Source organism: Trifolium pratense, linkage group LG6 (assembly GCF_020283565.1).
Source record: "Trifolium pratense cultivar HEN17-A07 linkage group LG6, ARS_RC_1.1, whole genome shotgun sequence".
Taxonomy (NCBI): domain Eukaryota; kingdom Viridiplantae; phylum Streptophyta; class Magnoliopsida; order Fabales; family Fabaceae; genus Trifolium; species Trifolium pratense.
In genome coordinates, this window is record NC_060064.1 from 17,530,332 (window position 1) to 17,551,623 (window position 21,292).

Below are 21,292 nucleotides of genomic sequence, written 5' to 3' on the forward strand. Positions count from 1 at the left end.
CTTTAAATACAATATATTAATATATTTGTTAGGATTTAAAGATATGGACCGTACAACAGTTTTACACGAACATTGAATAAAAATTCACTAATTTGTCATATCATCTCACTTTTGTATATGCAGGATCGAGATTCAAATCCGAGGTCTTTCGCTTATTCATCTCAAGAGGTGAATTTTTAACTATTAGATTACTTGATAAAAAAAATTAACAATGAGGTTAAAGTTAACATAACATTATTTATCAAAAAGGGCATAATGATTCATTTACTATGTCTTTTAAGAGGAGAGAAGAAACAAGAATCCAAGAAAGTGTTTTTGTGAGAATGAGAAAAGAAAACAACACAACTTATATTTATTTAACTTTTTTTTTTATTGTTACGGTTGTTAGTTAAATTTCTCTTCTTTTATTTCTTCTATTTTTTGTTGATCAACCGAACAAGTCAAAATAAGGTAGGACTAAATTATATCGGCTTATTTTTCTCTGGGATTAAAAATTGCTTTTATTTTCTTAGAGACTAAATCGAGTTTTGCAATTTTTCTTAAAGATTAAAATGAATTTTCACTCAAAACTATTTCACCATGACAACTAATTAAATTGCATCGGCTTATTTTTCTTAGGAATTAAATTTCTCTTCTTTTATTTCCTCTATTTTCTTCATCAACCCAACAAATTGCATGTTTGATCTTTTATGTTTATTTTAAATTTTAATTTGATTTCTTACGTTTAAAAGATTTCAAATTAATACTTTTAGTTAAATTTCGGTTTAAATTATCCTCATGAGTAATAGAGTTGAATACATAGACTGTCCAACAGAGCATCATGTAAAAAATTTACAAAATTTAACGAAATATTAGACTAAAATTAACTTCAAATTTTTAATATAAAATGGACCAAATATTAAATTAATTCTATCCATCCATCTTATATATATATATATAAGTGACTCTGTCTCTCAAAAATTGTAATTTGTGATTTCTCACTCTCTCGGTTTGGTGCTTAGCTAAGGTTGGTTCATCACCGACTCTGTCAGCCATGGCGTTTCCCTACATGGAAGCTGTTGTTGGTAATCACCTTCATTTCATTCTTTTATTTCTTTCCTTTTCTTTTCCCACTCAATTCATTTCATTCTATTTGCCAACAAAGTTTCTCTCTTTCTACGAAATATAACGTTTTGCTATGACTTTAGGGTTTAGCTAGCTTCTTAATTCTGGGTTCTTCATCAAATTTCACCCCTTTTATTACACTGATTGTCTTTTCTTAATAGGGTTGGAATTGAAATCAAACTAACATCGAGCAATATGCATTTATGTTTTTGTTATTGTATATGATTGGAGTTTTATTTCAAAATGGAAACCCCTTTGGTTGCCCAAATTTAATACACTGACTGTCTTTTCTTAATAGTTAATTAAGTATAAATTGAAATGAAGAAACCTAAAGTTGGAAATAGGGTTTTTAAATTGGAAAATCTGTTGCGGTGGCTGTTGCCATTGAGAGCTATAAATTATGTCATTTTCTCAAATTATTATTGGTGTTGACGAGTCAATATCCGTGTCGTGTCTAGTGTCTGTGTCTTTGCTTTAGATCGAGAGATTTTGATTAAGAACTATGGAACCAAATTATCAGTAGGGATTTGGATTTAAATGTTCCATCCTTATAGATGGTTTTTCTTGATAGCTGAATTCACCTTATCGAAAAGGTGTTGGTGGTTGTTGTTTTTTATGCTTAAGGGTATGTTTGGATGGAGGATTTTGGAGAAAAGGTGAGGGCTATAAAATGTTTTCAAAATTAAAGGGCGATTGAAATATTATATGATCATCTATCAAGTTATTCTTTTACTTTTTAAAATCTCAAATATATACTAAAATATAGACTTTGCCCTCCAAAACCCTCTAAAACCCTCCATCCAAACATTACTTAAGTCTTCATGGTCATCGGGCTAAATTTATTAGTTGCATGGTCTTGTGCAGTTTATTTATTGGGATTTTTAATTAATAGCTAGTTTGACCCCTCCAATGAAATGCTGGGTTTGGTTGTATGAACAAATCCATGAGCAGTCTTTATTCGATGGATGGATGCGGAACATATTTGGCTATGCTTCAATGTTCCATAGCAGTTTTCTTGTGGTAATTTTGTAAGTTATGGCAATAATAATCTGTTGTAAACCATGTATGCAATAGACAAGAATTTTATTGTGGGTTGATATTATATAGAAAACTATAGGCTTACACCAACAGGCAAAAGTGAAACGGATAATATGAATATTACAAAGAGCAGCTGCTCAAATCTTAAAGCCCAACTGTAAATGTAATGCATCTTAATGCTTGCTGTTGCAGAGATTCACTGGATCCTACAACCAATCCGTCTCTTCTCTTCTATCCAGTTTCAGCACTATTCTTATTTTGAAGTATTTGTTGTGTCATTGATTTGACTGAGTTTTGACTCCAATGTTGTTTTCTTTCATGTACTCCTTTTTTAGTTTTCCACAGGTGAAATATTGAAAATAAAATATAGGATTTAACTGTTTCCTGTTTTATTCTAATCCCTTTTCAGGGTTTATGATATTGATGTACATTTTTGAATCTTACTTGGATTTGCGACAACACGCGGCACACAAACTTCCTACTCTTCCAAAGTCTTTAGAAGGAGTAATAAGCCAAGAGAAATTTGAGAAATCTAGAGCCTATAGTCTTGATAAGAGGTTTGTTCTTTGTCGCATATGAATTTCTTTCATTGGATGATGGTAGCATATTGTAATCTGAAAGTGGCTTCTAGGAATTTTCTGACAATTGAAAATTTCTGTTACTGTCTTTCTTATTAGCAGTCGTACACATGACCATTTCTGTATTTTTTTCAGCCACTTCCATTTTGTTCACGCGTTTGTGACAATCGTGACAGACGCTACGATGTTGTACTTTAAAGTATTGCCCTGGTTTTGGAAGGTAAGGATTTGGTGCAGTGTTTATGAAGTATGAACTCATATGTTCCCAATGTAAAATTGCTATTTGATGTTTATTGATTGCAGAAATCAGAAGGTTTAGTGACACTAGCCGGTCTCAATTCAGAAAATGAAATACTTCATACCCTTGCCTTTTTAGCTGGTTTGATGATCTTGTCACAGGTACATGTTTGACATTTCTTATTGTTAGAAACTAAAGTAACTTTGGGTTTGTTAAGATCTATGTTATTGTTATTGAGCTACATTTCCAATATCCAGTTCTGGGCATGAGGGTGGCGTTGAGATCTTAAATCGACTAAAGATATAGTTGAAGTAGCCCATATAGAGCATGACAGTCGTCTCCCCTTAACTATCTTTTGGGGTTCAGTTAAGTTTAGCACAAATTCTAAGATGACATCAAAGCCTATTTAAATTTGTTATTTGACCACCCACTTTTGTTGATGCCCTAGATGTCTAGCATAAGTGAGAGTGTTGAGATCTCTGATTTTGGACCACCACAATTATCCATGCTCCTGATATCCAATCTTAGGTGTGATCTGGTGTCTTTTGATAATTTGATCCCACGTCGGATAGAGATATAGTTTAAGTAGTTGTAACTTGTTATAAAGCATGAGCATTTTTGACCCCTTGAGTTAGCTTTTATGCCTAACTCAAAATCTAAGAGGATCTATAATATATAATGGAGATTACCTGTTTTACTGCATTTTGGTTTCGGAGGATCAGAGGTATATGCTAGTTTTCTGGCGCTTGTGGCAAGTGCATCGGAAATCATTATCAATCTTAACATCTTCATTTCAATGAAATTTATTGTGCTCTTCTATCTTTTGTGCAGACAACTGATTTGCCTTTTTCTCTGTACTCAACTTTTGTGATTGAGGCCCGTCATGGTTTTAATAAGGTTCACATCCTTCCTTCAAATCAGTCATATACCTATTATTTCATCTACCTTTCTTCTTCACTACTTTTGACTTTGATTTGATTTCTCAAATTTTCTGATAAGTTTATCTGTTGTAAATTCATATTTCTTTGCATCCTTACATTGTTATCATCTATCCTACAGCAAACACCATGGTTATTCTTCAGAGACATGATAAAAGGAATTTTTCTTTCCATAATAATTGGTCCTCCAATTGTGGCTGCAATCATTGTAATAGTACAGGTAAAATCTTGCACTTTCGAAAATAACTGTCACTTAAAAACTTGCTTTAAATAATCAGATTTGGCTTTCGTAGCTCTTCTTGATTGAGAGTTACATTTGATGGTGATGTTTACTACTTTCTGTTATGTACCTTATATGTCTGTATTTCACTTTATTCGCCATCATGGAGTCTCTGTTTTCTCTTTTTAATGTTCATTTGAATTTTTGCAGAAAGGAGGTCCATACTTGGCCATCTATCTTTGGGCCTTCATGTTTGGTCTTTCTCTTGTGATGCTGACCATTTATCCAATTCTAATAGCCCCACTCTTCAATAAGTTCACTCCTGTAAGAATTTCTGGACTTCCAATATTTTTGACAAATTATATATAATATGCATGTATATTTGTTTAATTTGTTATTGAGTTTATTACATTAAGCTCCTTCGAAGTTAGTGCCAATTTACACTCAACCCTCTTTGATTGAATAATTGCACTCACACACTACCATAACATAGAAGTTGTTACGAACACTTGGTCATTGAGTGGGATGCCTAATTTAGTCCATCATAAAAAAATACACCAGACAATCTCACTCTCAGCCTCTCATCCATTGCCAAGGGTTTCCGTTTTGTTTAGGTGGGGTTTGTTTTGGCTGGTAGGTTTACCAATTTGGGATCAATGGTCTTGAGTCTTGACTCATGAGATTGGAGGTTATGGGAAGCTTGTGTTTTGAATTGTGAGATTAGGAATGATACTTATTAGGAGTTTGAGTACTATGGCACACTTGGCTTGTGGTAAGGGATCTAGTTTGATTGGAAAGGTGTTTTGATATCCATAAGGAGGGAGTCAAGAACAGGCAGCAGTACTTTGGCTTGATGGCATACAACTCAGTATTGGCAAAGGAAAGACAGCGACCTGCTGGTGTTGATTGGAGTGGGTGTTTGCGATGGAATGCTGGTGCTTGATTTTGAAATTCTGTTTTGTGCTTGTTACTGGGAAACTTTCATCACATATTTGGGTAGATGATGTGGGTCTGGTTCATCTAACAGAGCACATGCCTCTTTGTATCGGAAATTTCTCTGCTGTAGATTGTTCCACGAGATGTCAAAGCAGCTGAGGGAGGGAATTTGGGATAGTGGGTTAGGGAGGTTCTGGGAGATGTTGAGTTGAAGGAGGCAGGCCCAGGCAGCAAAAATGAGTGCGAGGGAGGAGTTAGACCTTGACCTTAATGAGGAAGAGGTTGTCTTGGTTTAAAAGATGCATCCTAGAGAGAAGGCACGAGAGTCTTTTACTCTGTTTTATTTATAAAAAAAAACTAAAGAAAAAAGTCACATGAAGTTAACAGAGTTGAGTGTAATTTTTGAAACAAAGAGGGTGTAACTGTAATGAGTGCAAACCTCAGGGACATTAATGCATCTGTTGATTTGATTTCTTATCTATTCCCTCATATGGTATTCTGGCAACCAGCTTCCAGATGGTACACTCAGGGAGAAAATTGAGAAACTTGCTTCCTCCCTCAACTTTCCATTGAAGAAGTTGTTTGTTGTTGATGGATCCACAAGATCAAGTCACAGCAATGTAAGGAATATTAAACTCCTGTAAATTTGTATCCAATAGTTACACTTAATGCTATGACATATGATTCATATTTATACTTTAATCTACAATCTTAACTTTAATGTTTATTCTTCTTCGTTTGTCCATTTTTATAAATACTTTGCAGGCCTATATGTATGGATTCTTCAAGAACAAGAGGATTGTGCTTTATGACACACTAGTTCAACAGGTTAGAAAATACTACCTCTAGAGTCTAGACAGTTGTTTCATCTTTCAGACTATTATATTGTGTTTGAGTTTTAGGAGAGTTTTATTTTTATGAAGTTCTTGCTCTTTATATTTTTATCCAGCTCTTGCTAATCGAAAAATTCTTGAATGATTCTTTATGAATGTTTTTTTTAAATAAGCTAAATTAATTAGCCCACCCAAATTGGCACCAAAGAGAATCGAACCTCAGACCTCAAGAGGAGCACACTCCCAGGTCCCAAGCCAATACCAATGCACCAACCCAAGTGGGTTGATTCTTTATGAATGTTGTATTGTCCTTCTGCCAAATCTTGTCAGATGAATACGTTTATTTATCACTCCCATTTTGAAGTCTACGATAGGGTTGTTTTGAAAAATACTTCACTTGAAGCTTATCAATAATTTAAATTTGGTGTCCAAATTTGTTGTTCCATACCTATCTGGAAGTTTACTCTCCTAAATCAATGAATATCACATTAAATGTGAATCACATATAATGCTGTCTTGTCTATTGCTTTCCGATACATATTTATTGATTCTTATATGCAATGCTTCTCTTTAAATATATAAGAGTAGAGCAATCAAAGTATTACCAAGGTAAAATCTAATATAAAATATGGGTTCTTTTCCAGGAAACTATTGCAATTCCATCCTCTTTTGCTATTATCTGTGGCATAAAGGAGTCCTCCTTTGCAATTTTTTTGGATTTCTTTAGGACAAAAAATTAACTATCATAATTTTTCAGTTTATATAAATGTTCAGTAGCATTACAATATATGTTATTCGTTTAGTGTCCATATCAAATGCTCTATGTGAGAGTTGTGGTTATAATAGTTTTATATATGTTTTATCTTTACGTTATCAAATGATGCTATGCAGTGCAAAAATGATGAGGAAATCGTTGCTGTTATTGCTCATGAGCTTGGACACTGGAAGCTCAACCATACTGTGTACACCTTCATCGCTATGCAGGTTTGTGTACTACCATTCCTGAATTGAAAGTTCCTCTGTAGAGCTCTTTTAGAAAACCAAATGTATGCTTCATTTGGGTAATCTTAAAATATCAATTTATTAAAAGATGTTAGTCCCTTCTTTTTTTTCCCTCTGTCAAACACACAGATTTGCTCCAGTTTTCATCATGTCAAGTAGAGTTAATGTTAAAAGGAAAAGGCATTGCAATATTTGACTATGACATTCTGTTTAATCACGTGCTTTGATTTATTGATGTTCGTCTCACCATGTTTTTCTTAAAATCTGATGTAGATTCTTACACTCTTGCAATTTGGAGGATACACGTTAGTGCGAAATTCAACTGATCTGTTCCAAAGTTTTGGGTTTGATACACAACCAGTCCTTATTGGACTCATCCTATTTCAGGTGCTTTTTAACACGTTGATCTTTCCATCGTTATGAAAGGAAAACTTGTTTGCCTGATTTTTATTTCAATATACATCTTGTCATAGCATGACTGAGAAATACTGTCAATTTTTTGTGTTAACATTCGGCTGATTTTTTTTTTTTTTTTTTGTTGACATGATTTATCTAATGTTTAAGCATACAAAATCTAATGGTGCAAAGAATAAGCTTGTTAAGAAGATGCCTTTTGTTTGTTTGCCCTCCCTTTCATAGTTAATAAAAATCTGGTGTGTAATACAAATCTACATAGCCAAATGCTTTATTACAATGTAACTATGAATTCTTGATATTGGGTAGCTTTAATAATAGTTAATAACATAAAACACTAGTTTCATGAAGGACACTAGGAGTGTTTTATTTATGCAGTTTGCAGGAGGCTCTAAATTTAAACCTCCATAGTTTTCAAAACCATTAACACTCTTTCCCCTGAATTTATTTGCAGCATACTGTAATCCCACTCCAGCAACTAGTCAGCTTCGGTCTGAACCTTGTGAGCAGATCATTTGAATTTCAGGTTACAATCCTTTGCTTCTTTTCCTTTTCTCCCATGCGTTTGCATTTGCCATCTCCATTTGACTTTGTTTATCTGTATCATCCTATGCAGGCTGATGGATTTGCTAAGAAGCTTGGATATTCTACTTCGCTACGAGCTGGTCTTGTGAGACTACAGGTAACATTTCAACATCTATGCCTTGCCTATACTATCATTTTCTTGGTTTGATTTAGTTTGATCCGACTGTATTAACATTACTTACTGTGCGCTGTTCTTTCAGGAGGAGAATCTGTCAGCTATGAATACAGATCCATGGTATTCTGCTTATCACTATTCTCACCCTCCCCTTGTTGAAAGATTGGCTGCACTTGACATACCAGATAAGTCAGACTAGTTCAAGCAACTTATAGATGAAGTGTAGCCAAAATTCATTGTACTGCAACATGCAAATGATTTGAGTGCTATTAATATCTCAACGGTGATATGGATTTTTGTTCTCCAGTTGCTTGTTTCTCACACACCTTATTAGGCTTCATAGGACTATATGCTACTACAATTAGTGACTTTATAATAGGAGTGGTACTATGTTTAAGCTTGTCTTTTAAATCCTCTTACTATACATTAATATCATGGATTACTTAACTCTTGGGGTGTGTGGTTAACCTTGATTGGGTTTTTGAATTTGATATGAAAACTTTTCAATTACAACTCCACAAACATTCATTTGTTTTTTAAGTAACAATTTAAGTTCTTTTAATGTAATTATTTTTTAATTAACATTAAATGGATCAATTATTTAAACTCAACAGTTTTTAAAACCAATATAAAATTTGAAATTACTTACTTTATAATAAAATTTGAAGGTTTGATAAAAGCGTAACAATATGTTGGTTTCTTTTTAATTTAAAAAGTTTAAAATTTTATACATTATGTTGTTTATTTTTATAGTGAAAACAATTGTTAAATAAATATGTAAAGTTTATAAGCTGTGCATAAAAGTAATGGTAATGTTGGTTGACCAGCCTCTTAAGCCTTTTGTATGAAAGTCCTTCTGGGTGCCGTTACCCTTAAGTTTTATGATTCTATTCATTACTCTTGAAATCTCTAAATATTTGAGAATATTTAACAGGGTGTGCTTATTATATATATAGTAGGTGTTCTCCTTCATGAGCAATTTGAAAGTTATGAAACGAAGTTACACGTTTTTGAAATATTAATTCCAAAGTGAAATTCATTTCGGATTGTAGAATCCGAATCACTCTTTGTCCAAAATCAAAATTAGGGGTATTTTGGGGGTTTAATAGCAACAAGGGGACTAAAAAGCAATTTTCGTTCTCTCTTTGTCATACGTATATTAGTATGGTGATCTTTGGACCTCTATAAAAATCAGATACTATAATTGTAATAATTAACAATTAGAGATCAATATATTATATGAAATTAGAACACACTTACTTGATAATCATAATCACAAACCATCGTTACCGGAAGCGCGCCAATATCGAAAACATCGATATATTAGACAAGGTCTTCCTTTGCCTATCACTTGCTCCGGTCTTTGAGGTCTTTGATGGGTAAAACCACAAATGAGCTTACTGTGTTTGTACGTGACGGCAAAGGGGACCTAGCCAATCTTATATAAGATCACAACCCTAGTACCACCCATCATGGACTCTAGAGTTGGGCTTACACTTTGTTTCTACACAAATCAGAATTAGTGTTCAAGCCCATTATTATTGATCACAATTATCGGGCTTAAGCATCATCAAATGGATCACAACAACATCAACCCGTTTTTATTAAAACCAAAACCCACAATTGATTGCAGCCCACATAATATTAGAAAATATTCTAACATTCTCCCACTTGGGCAAAATCAATTGTGTATATTTAATTTGAATAAAACATTTTGAAAAACGACTCTCGGGTTGATAACATATTTTAACGTGGCCACAAAGATCCCAAGATGCAACATCTAATTAAGACTCCATCCAACAAAAGTTAAATGATATCGAATCATGGCGGCAATTATATCGTTATTGATACAATACCTTCCATAGTTACAAATACCACCAAATACGTCGATTTTGACATTCGAAAAATATGTATTGATAATTTGTTTTCAAATATTTTCCTAAGGAAAGAATGTAGTTAAACCGCATATGCATAAAGAGATGGCGTTTTCGATTATTTTATTGGTTGTGGTTCATACATGCTGGTAATCCTGGTTAGGTTGTGATACAAACTATTTCTTTTGGAGTCTCAAAATATCAAATCAATTTTACCGCATAAAGTGCATACTAATTGTTAAGTTAATGTGGAATTACCCTTTAATATTGTGTTTCAATCGAAATTCCTATGTAGTCAATTTTCTTTTTTTTGAAAGAAATTTGTGATAATTGATCATTATTGGGATTAAAGTGAGACCCCAAATTTGTGTCTGTTCCAAGTTTTGCAAACTGTCCTATTAGTGGGTTTATTCTTCCCGATAGCCTTTTAGCTTAATTTTATCTTTTATATATATGCCTTAGCTATCACATTGGTTCTGTGTAAGCTGCCAATTTTATAATATTTGGTTTTGTGTTGGCTATAATTTTAATTCAAGGTCTTGGCCATCTAAAAGGGATTTATTTATATGTGATAGCTGCATCGATGAATATCTTTAAACTAATTGTGTGCATGATGAATATCTTTGGAATCATCATGTTTTCGGCTTATACATGAACCACAATTTAAATTTATTTTATGTGGAATTTTGAAGTTAAAATCAAATTGATTGTTGATTTATTATTATTAATTATTGTGACGAGGTTTTGCCTCATCTGCTGAAATCTCCTGACCTATAAGCTTGGAGAATCATCTCAGTAAAACTTATGTATGTGTAATTGGAGCTGCAATAGGAAAGAATGTGATTTTATTTTGAACTTTGATTAAGGGTTTACTTTTCTAATCCACCCTTTAATATACTGATCGACAACATTCTATTGTGCCTGTATAGGTCAATTTGATTTTCAATATACTCATCTATAATATTTTGAATTTTATGTATGGCAATTTCAGTTTGGTTTCAAATTCAAGATTTTGATTGGTTTTTTTTTTTTTTTTTTTTTTTTTGTTCCATTAACCGATTGGTGTTTAACTGATTATGGTAAAACCAATTGAAAGTTTGTTTTGAAAGATTAATTTATTTATTACTTTGTTTGTTGTTGATCTTGGATAAAATCAACTCTTGTGCACCAGACTATATATGCCATCATGATAACTTGATAAGTATGATAATTATGTAAAATATTTTTTATTTTGGTGGCTTTTGGTTCATGATTTTCTTGCTAAATATTGGTGTTGGAGTATAGAAGGTAACGTTTATGCAATGATATTTGCATTCAAATTCTGATTTTTCGGTCATATTGTGTGAGAAGTATTTGAAAAATACGAATGGGGAATGCGTTGAAATATTGGGGAAATATTAGACTGAATTTGCCTTGCTAATATTTTACCTTTTTGATATGTTTGTCAGCTTATTTATTTCCTAAACTTATGGATTCAATTTGGCACGTCCAGATAATATCGGTTAATCACTATTATAGTATTATTTGATTGAAATTAGAACACACTTACTTGATAATCATAATCACAAACCATCGTTACCGGAAGCGCGCCAATATCGAAAACATCGATATATTAGACAAGGTCTTCCTTTGCCTATCACTTGCTCCGGTCTTTGAGGTCTTTGATGGGTAAAACCACAAATGAGCTTACTGTGTTTGTACGTGACGGCAAAGGGGACCTAGCCAATCTTATATAAGATCACAACCCTAGTACCACCCATCATGGACTCTAGAGTTGGGCTTACACTTTGTTTCTACACAAATCAGAATTAGTGTTCAAGCCCATTATTATTGATCACAATTATCGGGCTTAAGCATCATCAAATGGATCACAACAACATCAACCCGTTTTTATTAAAACCAAAACCCACAATTGATTGCAGCCCACATAATATTAGAAAATATTCTAACAATAATTCCTTGTAGAAAAAGTTACTAAATATAAATATTAAGAATAAGCATTCTATTTTAAATACATCCCTTTAGAACATTTCTTCATCAAGGTGAGGATTTTTGCCAAGTCTATGGTCTACAAGTGAGATAAGTCTTTCGCCATGCATAAATTTGTTTTCACCATTAAATCAATAAATCTCACCATTTAATCAATGAGATGTGACATATTGATCAAATTATAAGACTTATTAATCTAATAATAAAAACAAATTTATGTGTATGTTTGGTTTCAATTCTGGAGCATCCAGAATTGATTCTGGACGTGTAGAATTGATTCTGACTTGTTTGGTTTCTCAAAAGTAGAATTGATTCTGCCTCCAGAATTGATTCTACTTGAAGCTAGAAATCGTAGCTTCTGATTCTAGAATTGATTTTTATACTCAAATTTTTTGTTCAACTCACTTTTTCATGAATATATCCAAACATAAACCACTTCAGCTTAAAATCAATTTTGGCCAGAATCAATTTTACAGAATCAATTCTGCCAAAATCAATTCTCTCCGCCGCAGAACCAAACACACGCTATATAGATAGTGAAAAACTTGTCACACTTAGACAATTATTTTTTTTAGTCTGCATATAAAACAGCAACAACATAAATAAGTCTATCACAAATTCAACCCAAAAGACCTGCCCTACATCACTTATTTGTTCCCTACTTCTTCCATTTTTGTCTTCTTTTGCTACTAGCATTATTTTTGTCCAACCAAATGCCTGATGAGGCCCTTGGTGATATGCACTTAAGTCAAATTTTACTATATGAATAATGTAGTTGCAATAATAATTAAAATATCAACGGATCCATATATATCCTACTTTCTATCCAATGATTTAAGTCATAACTAACTTAGAAATTTAGGTAAAAGTAATGAAATAGAGTAAACAAGACTCAACCCATATACTTTAAGAAATGCCAACTGTCTATACACAAAACAACAAAACAAAATGCCTTTTCATGGTGGTCATATATTAATATGCTAAGTGCTTTATTTTATCATTACATATGATATTAGTGGTTTATTAAGATTCTTAGTTACTTTATATTTTTCAGTGACAGAATAGCAAGTGTTTACAATCATATTGTTATTTTTTTCCTTTACCCTATCATGCATTCTTAGCCCAAAAGAAAACCAAAAAGTATATACTATTCTTCTTGACGAAGTCACCAATATATTGGTTCTCAGATTATCCATTTCCCATTCAGTAATTTTGCCACGTTTTCCAGTAATAATAAGGGAAATAATGGGAGGAAGTTTATGATCTAAGTATCTTTTTTGTCACTCATATCATAGGCATGCATAGAAACAAAATGAGATTTCAATTTCGTTCTCTCTGATTCGTTTATAAGAGATAATTTAATCAACAAAAATTGACTGAATTACATTATAAATTAGATACAGTAACTTTTATTAATTCAATTATTTCTTATAAAAATGATCGAAAATAGTAATTAATTTTTTCACTAAATAGAAAATATTCTTTGTAGGGCAATTGTTTTATATACAATAATAATTGTATAAGTTAGTGAATATACAATAATTGTTGGAGATAATTTTTAAAATATATTTTTAAAAGATTGCAATGATAAAGTTTGATTAACATTATTAGTTTGATATATTATATTACTTGGTTCTCAAAGTATAATATATCTTTTTGAAAAGCATAAAAACAATTACTCCCTAGAGAAGGAGATTCCCAAACAAAGCATTTGCAAGCATAGTAGGAGCACTCTCCAATCTTTAATTTAGATATTCAAAGTTGCGAGGATTTTATTTTGGCTAAAAAACAGTACAATAATTTCTTTCTTTTAAGAGTATATGTTGCAACTTCACACTTCAAGTCGTACTCAACTCTAAATTAATGTCATACAAAATAACGATAAACTCAAAAAAAGATTGAATTGTATAATGTAAGTTTATAAACATTTTTGTCAAACTAAGTTTTTAATTTTATACAAAGTAACTTATAATTTAAAACGGAAAAAATAATATTTATAAAATCCGAGAAGTTATATACCCCGCGCCTCATCCAACAAATACAAATAAAATAAAATAAAAATTTAATTTAATGATAGTAGTATTTTTCAACGAAACCAATAACGTAGCATGAGATGCTTCCAAACGTTACCATGGCACGCTGCCGGATTCAACAATTCTGAATTTGAACGTTACTAATTCCATTCTGTCTGTTTCTTTTCTTTCTCTTTCACATCTCATTGGAATTTTCCCATCCTTTTCATTACTAAATATTCATGAGTCTCAATAATATATCAAATGATTTTTAATTTTTCTATAGATGATCTATATGATATATATAAACTTTCAATCCAACGGTTAATTTTGTAAAATTCGTATTCGGTAAATCACTTGTCAACGGTGGACCACTTGTGAAGGTGGTGGTCCACCGTAGCATTAACCATAGATATGTGGAGCTTTGATGGACAGTAAATGCCCATCACTGCGATGTCAGACGTTACAGAGTATGCAAGATACTGTATCCGTTGGGCAGAGACGCACGATCTTTGACATACTATGTTTGGGTTGTGCTCGACCGTTAAGAGGATGATTTTTCCAATTGTTGGGCTGAAGGCCCGATCAAAAACACATACTCCCTAACTTTGAGCATTAATATTTGTAATTACCTATTAACAAATTCTTTTAATATATATATATATATATTCTAAAAATATTAGTCAAAACAAATCAAACAACATCTCATTCTCAAGAACTCTATTTAGCAAAGACAACTTTTGAGCTTATCACATACAACTTAGCTCATAAGTGCATAATGAAAAAAAAAAAACATGTTTGGTAATTTTTTTTTCTCGTGAGTTTATAGCTTATTTTTATTAACTTATAATTTATAAATTTTTTTTCTTCTGATTTTATCTATGTCATTTTTTTTTACTCAATCTATGACATCTCATTTTAAAAAATTTAAATAAGTTAATTCCCCTATTAGTGTTATCAAACACTACAAATTTGATCGATTAACTTATATGTTATAAACTAAAATAATTTATTTTCTAATCACGATTTTTTCGGAACAAAACCTAACATTTATTTTTATATTTTTTTTCCACAACCAGTTATCTGAATTATTACACGCCTAATATGATCCAGGTGTCAGTTCTGGCATCAAGTGGTTCAAACTCTCTTTCAATTACAGTTGTGGAAGATCGAACTGTAATCTCTCCTTACCAAATCTAGCGCTAATTACCACTAGATCAACTAACATTTATTTTTATTTTTCAGTTATTAAAAAATATAATGAAAATACACTTTATTTTGGGGAAGTATTTATGAAGTGAGAATTGAGAAAGAAAACAAGGAACAGAACGTTACAGACAGAACACAACACAACATCTCAACACTCCTTGCTGGCTGCCTTAAAACCTTAATAATAATCCTTTTATCTTCTCTCTCTCTCTCTCTGTTCCATTTTTTCATTCTTTCTCTTCCACTGTTTCCTCTGCATTTCAACCTCATAACTACCCAACACGTTCTCCGGCTAAATAAACTCTATATTTCCGGCGAAATCAATGCGACTCAGTTTTTAGAATCTTACTGTTAGATTAGATCATCGTTCGCCGGAAAATCATCTTTTCTTATCATAGTTGCGGCAAAACCACCACGACCCAGTTTCTACAACCTCACTCCAAGATACTCATTCAACAAAAGAACCTAACTTTTTTGAATTTTCCGGCGACCCATTTCATAGAAAGCTACTCTGAGTGTACAACAATGTCGATCTTCGACGGAGCTTTCATCAACACACAGCTCTCCAAACACACATCGATCTTCGGTCTCCGTTTATGGGTTGTAATCGGAATCTTAATCGGCGTTGTAATCGTCTTCATCCTCTTCTTAATCTCCCTTTGTGTAGTTTCTCGCCGGCGCCACCGCCGTACCGACGACTACAAAATCACCGGAGCTACTCCAGCTAAAGAAATCCAAGAGATCGTGCATATTCCAGGACCCCACATGCTCCGGCGACCAGCTCCGGCGAAAGTACCGGAGATCCACGTGGATATTGGAAGACAAGAACACCGTGTGGTTGTTAAGTCAGATAGGGTTTCAAGTGGTGAGAGTAAAGGAACAGTTGGAAGTGGGTGTGAAACGACGTCGTCTTTTGGAAGTGGTAGTGTTGGTGGAATTGGACCTGAAGTATCACATCTTGGATGGGGAAGATGGTATACTTTGAGAGAGCTTGAAGATGCTACTGGTGGATTGTGTCCAGAGAATGTTCTTGGTGAAGGTGGTTATGGAATTGTTTATCATGGTGTTCTCACTGATGGTACTAAAGTTGCTGTCAAAAATCTCTTGAATAACAAGTATGTGTTCTTTTTTTCAAAATTTTCATTTTTGTTTTTAATTGTGTTTTGTTTGTGTAGTTGAATTTTATATGATTTTGGACTTTTTCTTCTATGTATAGTTTGTGTTGAAAGTTTTGAGTTTTGCTTATGCTTGGATTTTGGAGTGTTGTTAGAAATCTCTAAAAAATGAACTGTCTAATTTAGTTGACTATTGTATTGATTACATGTTTCTGTGTTTGAGTTTGAGTTTGATTTTGAGTCTGTGTCATTTACTGTTATTTGTTTGGTTCATAGCTGTGATAATTTCCTGTTGTGTGATGTGTGATGACTGATTGGTTCAACCCACTCCCGATCGCAGTTGCGGAGGTTGAACCGTGGTCCTCCCTACCAAGTTCAGCGTCAATCATCACTGAACTAACTAACGATTGGTTGTGTGTGAAAATGTTTGTGCGAACAATGTTTTCACTATCTGAGTATGCCTATTAAACCGCATCTTCTATAATTAAATGATTTAAGAAATATAATTATTCCTTGTAATATTCAAGTCTTCAATAATTCTCCTTTGAGCATCCAAATAATTGTTCCGGGGAAGGACTAAATAAATGGTTTTTTATTTGTTTTGTTTGGTTCGAAAAACTCAACACATAATGTGACGAAATGCAACTGGATGTTTGTATGTTAATTGCATCTTCTATAATTTAAATGATTTAAGGCATATAATTGTTCCTTGTTGTCTTTAAGTCTTCAATTATTTTCCTGTATGCAACCAGCCACATATATACTGTGCAGCATAAGGATTAGGCAGCAATATAAACCTTTTTATGTAGGCCAGTATTTTCATTTTACTTCAACTAGTGTGTCCACTTTTTAACTTTGTTTTTTTGGTGATATCCTTATCTTGCATACTTAGGAGTTATCATTTAAGTGGGGGCTCACTCAATGCATGTGAGGAAAATAATCAATTTTCTTTTCAGCTTTTTGTAAGAACTTGTCTGGAATTCTGCACTCTCATGTAGTATTATTGAATTTGATTTCAGTATTTTTTACTTTTTAGTTACTTCAAGTTGCTGTTAGTGAAGGTTCCTTGGTCCCAGTTTTGTATTGTCTTTTTCCTAGAAATAAGTACTTCGTCTTCATGTTTAACTTCTTCTCAGGGGCCAAGCTGAAAAAGAATTCAAAGTCGAGGTAGAAGCAATTGGTCGAGTACGGCACAAAAATCTTGTTAGGTTGCTTGGATATTGTGTTGAAGGGGCCTACAGGTACTTATATTTTTTTTCTTCTTATAAACAAAAGAAAAATAAATCGAGGCTACAAATTTTGTTTGTTTTGAATTTAGATTTAAGATTAGGATTATGTATAGTATTATTGTTTTGCAGGATGCTTGTGTATGAATATGTGGACAATGGCAATTTAGAACAGTGGTTGCATGGGGATGTTGGACCTGTTAGCCCTTTGACATGGGAAATACGCATGAACGTTATATTAGGAACAGCAAGAGGGTATAATATTTATGATTTTTCTAAACTAATTGCAATTCATGTCGATTCAAGAATGTCTTGGTCACTGTATTTTATTTTGTATCTTCTCAGATTGGCCTATCTTCACGAAGGTCTTGAACCTAAGGTTGTTCACCGAGATGTGAAATCAAGCAACATCCTCCTCGATCGCCAATGGAACTCCAAGGTTTCTGATTTCGGGCTTGCCAAGCTTTTGAATTCTGAGAATAGTTATGTCACGACTCGAGTAATGGGGACATTTGGGTTAGTATGATTAGGCTAAGTAATTTCCTTGTTTTTCGTTCCTATATTACTTGCAGTGTGTATGCATAATCAATATTACTTTCACCTTCTTATGTGTTTGAAAGGTCAAAAGATAGTGATTCACTTCTATATATATCTTGCTTCTTCTGTAGTTATGTTGCACCAGAATATGCCTGCACGGGAATGCTTACCGAGAAGAGTGATGTTTATAGCTTTGGGATACTTATCATGGAGATAATTACTGGGAGAAGTCCTGTTGATTATGGTAGACCACAAGGAGAGGTTAGAGACTATCACTAATAATAGTTTAGATCTACAAAGCACTAACACACAAACATCAGACACGACACTGACACTGATAATAATTTGAGAAAATGTTGATTATTGAATGTAACCACATCATAGTCGGTGTCGTGTTAGTGTCAGATACCACCAAATGCGCTTTCAATTTGATATTTGAAGTGTCGGTGCTGCATAGGTTTAGGCACAGTTGCTATCACACATAGCCAATGTTGTCTTCTCTCTCTTTTTTGGGTTAACAATGTGTGTTGGTTTGATTATAGGTTAATTTAATAGAGTGGTTGAAGACTATGGTTGGTAATCGAAAAGCTGAGGAAGTAGTCGATCCTAAGCTACCTGAGATGCCATCTTCAAAGGCTCTCAAACGTGCTCTATTAATTGCTCTTCGGTGTGTTGATCCTGATGCAACAAAGAGGCCTAAAATGGGACATGTCATTCACATGCTCGAGGCAGACGACCTGTTATTCCATAATGTATGTTCTTTTTACATTACTTGACTAAACGCAATCAAGACTGATATCACAGTTTAATTTTGATATATTATGATGCGTAAACTTTTTTACACTGTCAACCATCACAAATCATGTTTTATATGACTTTTAAGTTAGTTATGATTAAAGTCAAACATTTTTAATGGTGTAGCAATATATGCTTGGTTGACAGTGTAAAAAGTGTCTACCCTGACGGTGTATATCAATTAAATTCTTGATTTAATCATATAATCTGATACTCACCGAACTTTTCTTTTCTCCATTTGTTTATAGGATCGCAAAACTGGAGGAGAGTCTTCGCGATCCCTTCATGATTTTCAACAAGAGCACGAGGACTCAAATTTGGATAAGAGAACAGATGAAGGTATAAGTGTTGAAACTGAACATGGTAGTGCTAGAAATAATTATCAGTCTACTAGGGGGAGATGAACATAGTGTGATAAATTAAATAGAATTATGTATTTTAGTTTTTTATTTATTTATTTTTTATCTTTAGTAGTTTGCCCTTATTTATTTTTATCTCAATTTATAAAAAAATGAAAGGAGTATCTGTTTATTTGTTTGTCTCATTACACAAATTTTACCCCTGTTGTTACCAACCCCAATTTGGGATTCATATTCAAATGTATACTGTGAGTTGTTATTGTAAAATAAAAAAATGTTTATGACAATTAGCTTTTTGTTTTAGTTTAGTTATTTGATGTTATTCAATAATGTGTTTGAATATAATTTATATCTTTCATTTTGTATCAATTGGATATGAAATAATGACACCTTCATTAGTGTTAAAACACTTTCTTTTCTTCTAGTTTTTGTTCTCATTTCTTTCATTCAGTAATACCTAAACAATGTTGGATAAATAAATAATAAAAGGAAAAGTGACATTTTTTTTCAAAGTGTTCACAAAATAGAATCAGTTCCCTTTAATTAATACACTTTGGTTTTAGCATTAAATATTGGTCCAATCTAAAGATAGGTCGTTTATGATCTTTACAGTTTACACATGTATTTGGAAGACTTAGAATCAATTTTTTTTTTCTTCTCTTTTTAGTATAAATCAAGTATCGTCTATGCACAACTGCGAAACTAGTTTTGTGAGACCTTATTGAGCGGCAAACTCTTTGAAAAATTTAACGCTATTGTATGTTTAAGCTCAGGTTTGAACTCGAACCTTGGTTATGATCAAATTTTAAATTATGTTACTGTTATCAATCCTCAAGAGCAAATGGCAAAATTTAATATAATGTTGCTTTTGTAGTGAAGGAGAATTTGTTGGGATGGGTGATGTAAAAAGAATGATTCTTTTGGGGGAGGTTGTCTAGGATGTTTTCTCTCCCCACCCCCCGTGATTCTTTTATACCCCCTGAATTTCCAATTTTACCCTTGCAAAAAACTTCGGTTTATAGAAACCGAAGTTTTTTTTGCCTTGAAAACCGAAATTTACTCTGAATTTGTACTAGAAAAAATTCGGTTTCTGCGAACTGAAGTTTTTTGCAAGGGCAAAATCGGAATATTGGGGGGTATAAAAGAATCACGGGGGTGGGGAGAGAAAACATCGTTGTCTAGAACCAGACATTTTTTAGTGGTCCAATATTAAAGATATATGCTCCAATACCATAATAAAATTTGGAAATTTTCTCATCCCACCCCTATGTTTCTTTTCTATCCTTTGTGTTTCCATTTTTGCCCTTGTTAAAAACTTCGTAATGCGTTTTCCAAAAGTTTCTAGTTCAAATTCGAAAAAATTCGGAAAATATATTTCTAAGTTTTTTCAAGGCAAAAAAATTCGAAAAATGTGTTCCGAAATATTTATCCAAGGACAAAAATGGAAATGCATAAGGTAGAAAAGAAACAATAGGAGGTGGATGATAAAATTTCTAAAATTTGAGCTGAATTTAACTTCATCCATCACAAAAACTAACTATAATGAGGAATTTTTAAAACAACCACTCATATGTAACATTCACATTGATAAAATAGTTTAAAACATCATATCCAATTAAATTAAAATATAATTTTACAATATTCAATTCAAGTAAGAAACATATAGCAATAGTAAGTTGAGTAAACAAATTTTTTTTTATGAGCTGATGAGGGTAAAATACAATAGTGTGACAACTCTTGAGATAAACTTTGTTGTCTATTGTAGTTCTACTCAACTTGAAAAATTAGTCTACATAGTTGCGCGAATAAAATATTTAATTAACAAAAAACAATTTGAGTATATATAATCAATGACCCCAATTAAGATGCTAGCTAGTTGAGAAACAGACCCACCATCCAGCTATTTTGATAGAAAGTAACAACATGCATCATTGCCAATTCACATGTCTTTTTTTGTTCTGTTATGTGCTGGTTTCAATATGCATCAAATATGGAACAGAATGTGTATGTTCTATTCTGATAGTGTCACAATCCGTCCACTGAACACTATATAATATTATTAGTTATACACATTTTTATTTCCTTGAAACAACAAAATATAATATAATAATATTGTTCCTGAATACTCCAAAATATTGTTCTATTCTGGAATTGAGTGGTGGTTGTGCAAGACGA

At 32.7% G+C, this 21,292-nt stretch overlaps 2 protein-coding genes across 3 annotated transcripts; both read left to right on the top strand.

Annotated features, from left to right (window-relative positions):
• Positions 1 to 952: 952 nt before the first annotated feature.
• On the top strand, positions 953 to 8,448 carry LOC123889838 (CAAX prenyl protease 1 homolog). The gene is made up of 14 exons (XM_045939343.1): positions 953 to 1,064; positions 2,552 to 2,699; positions 2,856 to 2,940; positions 3,024 to 3,119; positions 3,790 to 3,855; positions 4,018 to 4,116; positions 4,327 to 4,440; positions 5,562 to 5,672; positions 5,818 to 5,880; positions 6,777 to 6,869; positions 7,161 to 7,274; positions 7,756 to 7,827; positions 7,918 to 7,983; positions 8,087 to 8,448. Exons 1-14 carry the CDS (start codon positions 1,034 to 1,036, stop codon positions 8,198 to 8,200), a joined length of 1,272 nt encoding a protein of 423 aa, XP_045795299.1. The 5' UTR covers positions 953 to 1,033; the 3' UTR covers positions 8,201 to 8,448.
• A 6,716-nt stretch (positions 8,449 to 15,164) lies between these two features.
• On the top strand, positions 15,165 to 19,404 carry LOC123889015 (probable serine/threonine-protein kinase At1g01540). Of its 2 annotated transcripts, XM_045938188.1 has the most exons (7): positions 15,165 to 16,200; positions 17,337 to 17,441; positions 17,559 to 17,681; positions 17,772 to 17,942; positions 18,095 to 18,224; positions 18,506 to 18,715; positions 19,007 to 19,404. In XM_045938188.1, exons 1-7 carry the CDS (start codon positions 15,611 to 15,613, stop codon positions 19,160 to 19,162), a joined length of 1,485 nt encoding a protein of 494 aa, XP_045794144.1. In that variant the 5' UTR covers positions 15,165 to 15,610; the 3' UTR covers positions 19,163 to 19,404. The 2 variants fall into 2 exon arrangements, with proteins under 2 accessions (XP_045794144.1, XP_045794143.1); XM_045938187.1 differs by having other exon boundaries at positions 15,198 to 16,200; positions 17,337 to 17,681.
• The last annotated feature ends 1,888 nt before the right edge of the window (positions 19,405 to 21,292 follow it).

Coding starts and splice junctions, on each gene's coding strand:
- LOC123889838 (XM_045939343.1), top strand. CDS start 1,034: ATGGCGTTTCCCTACATGGAAGCTGTTGTTG. Junction 1,065..2,551: donor CTACATGGAAGCTGTTGTTG/GTAATCACCTTC, acceptor ATCCCTTTTCAG/GGTTTATGATATTGATGTAC. Junction 3,856..4,017: donor CCCGTCATGGTTTTAATAAG/GTTCACATCCTT, acceptor TCTATCCTACAG/CAAACACCATGGTTATTCTT.
- LOC123889015 (XM_045938187.1), top strand. CDS start 15,611: ATGTCGATCTTCGACGGAGCTTTCATCAACACACAGCTCTCCAAACAC. Junction 17,682..17,771: donor ATATTAGGAACAGCAAGAGG/GTATAATATTTA, acceptor GTATCTTCTCAG/ATTGGCCTATCTTCACGAAG. Junction 18,225..18,505: donor ATGGTAGACCACAAGGAGAG/GTTAGAGACTAT, acceptor GTTTGATTATAG/GTTAATTTAATAGAGTGGTT.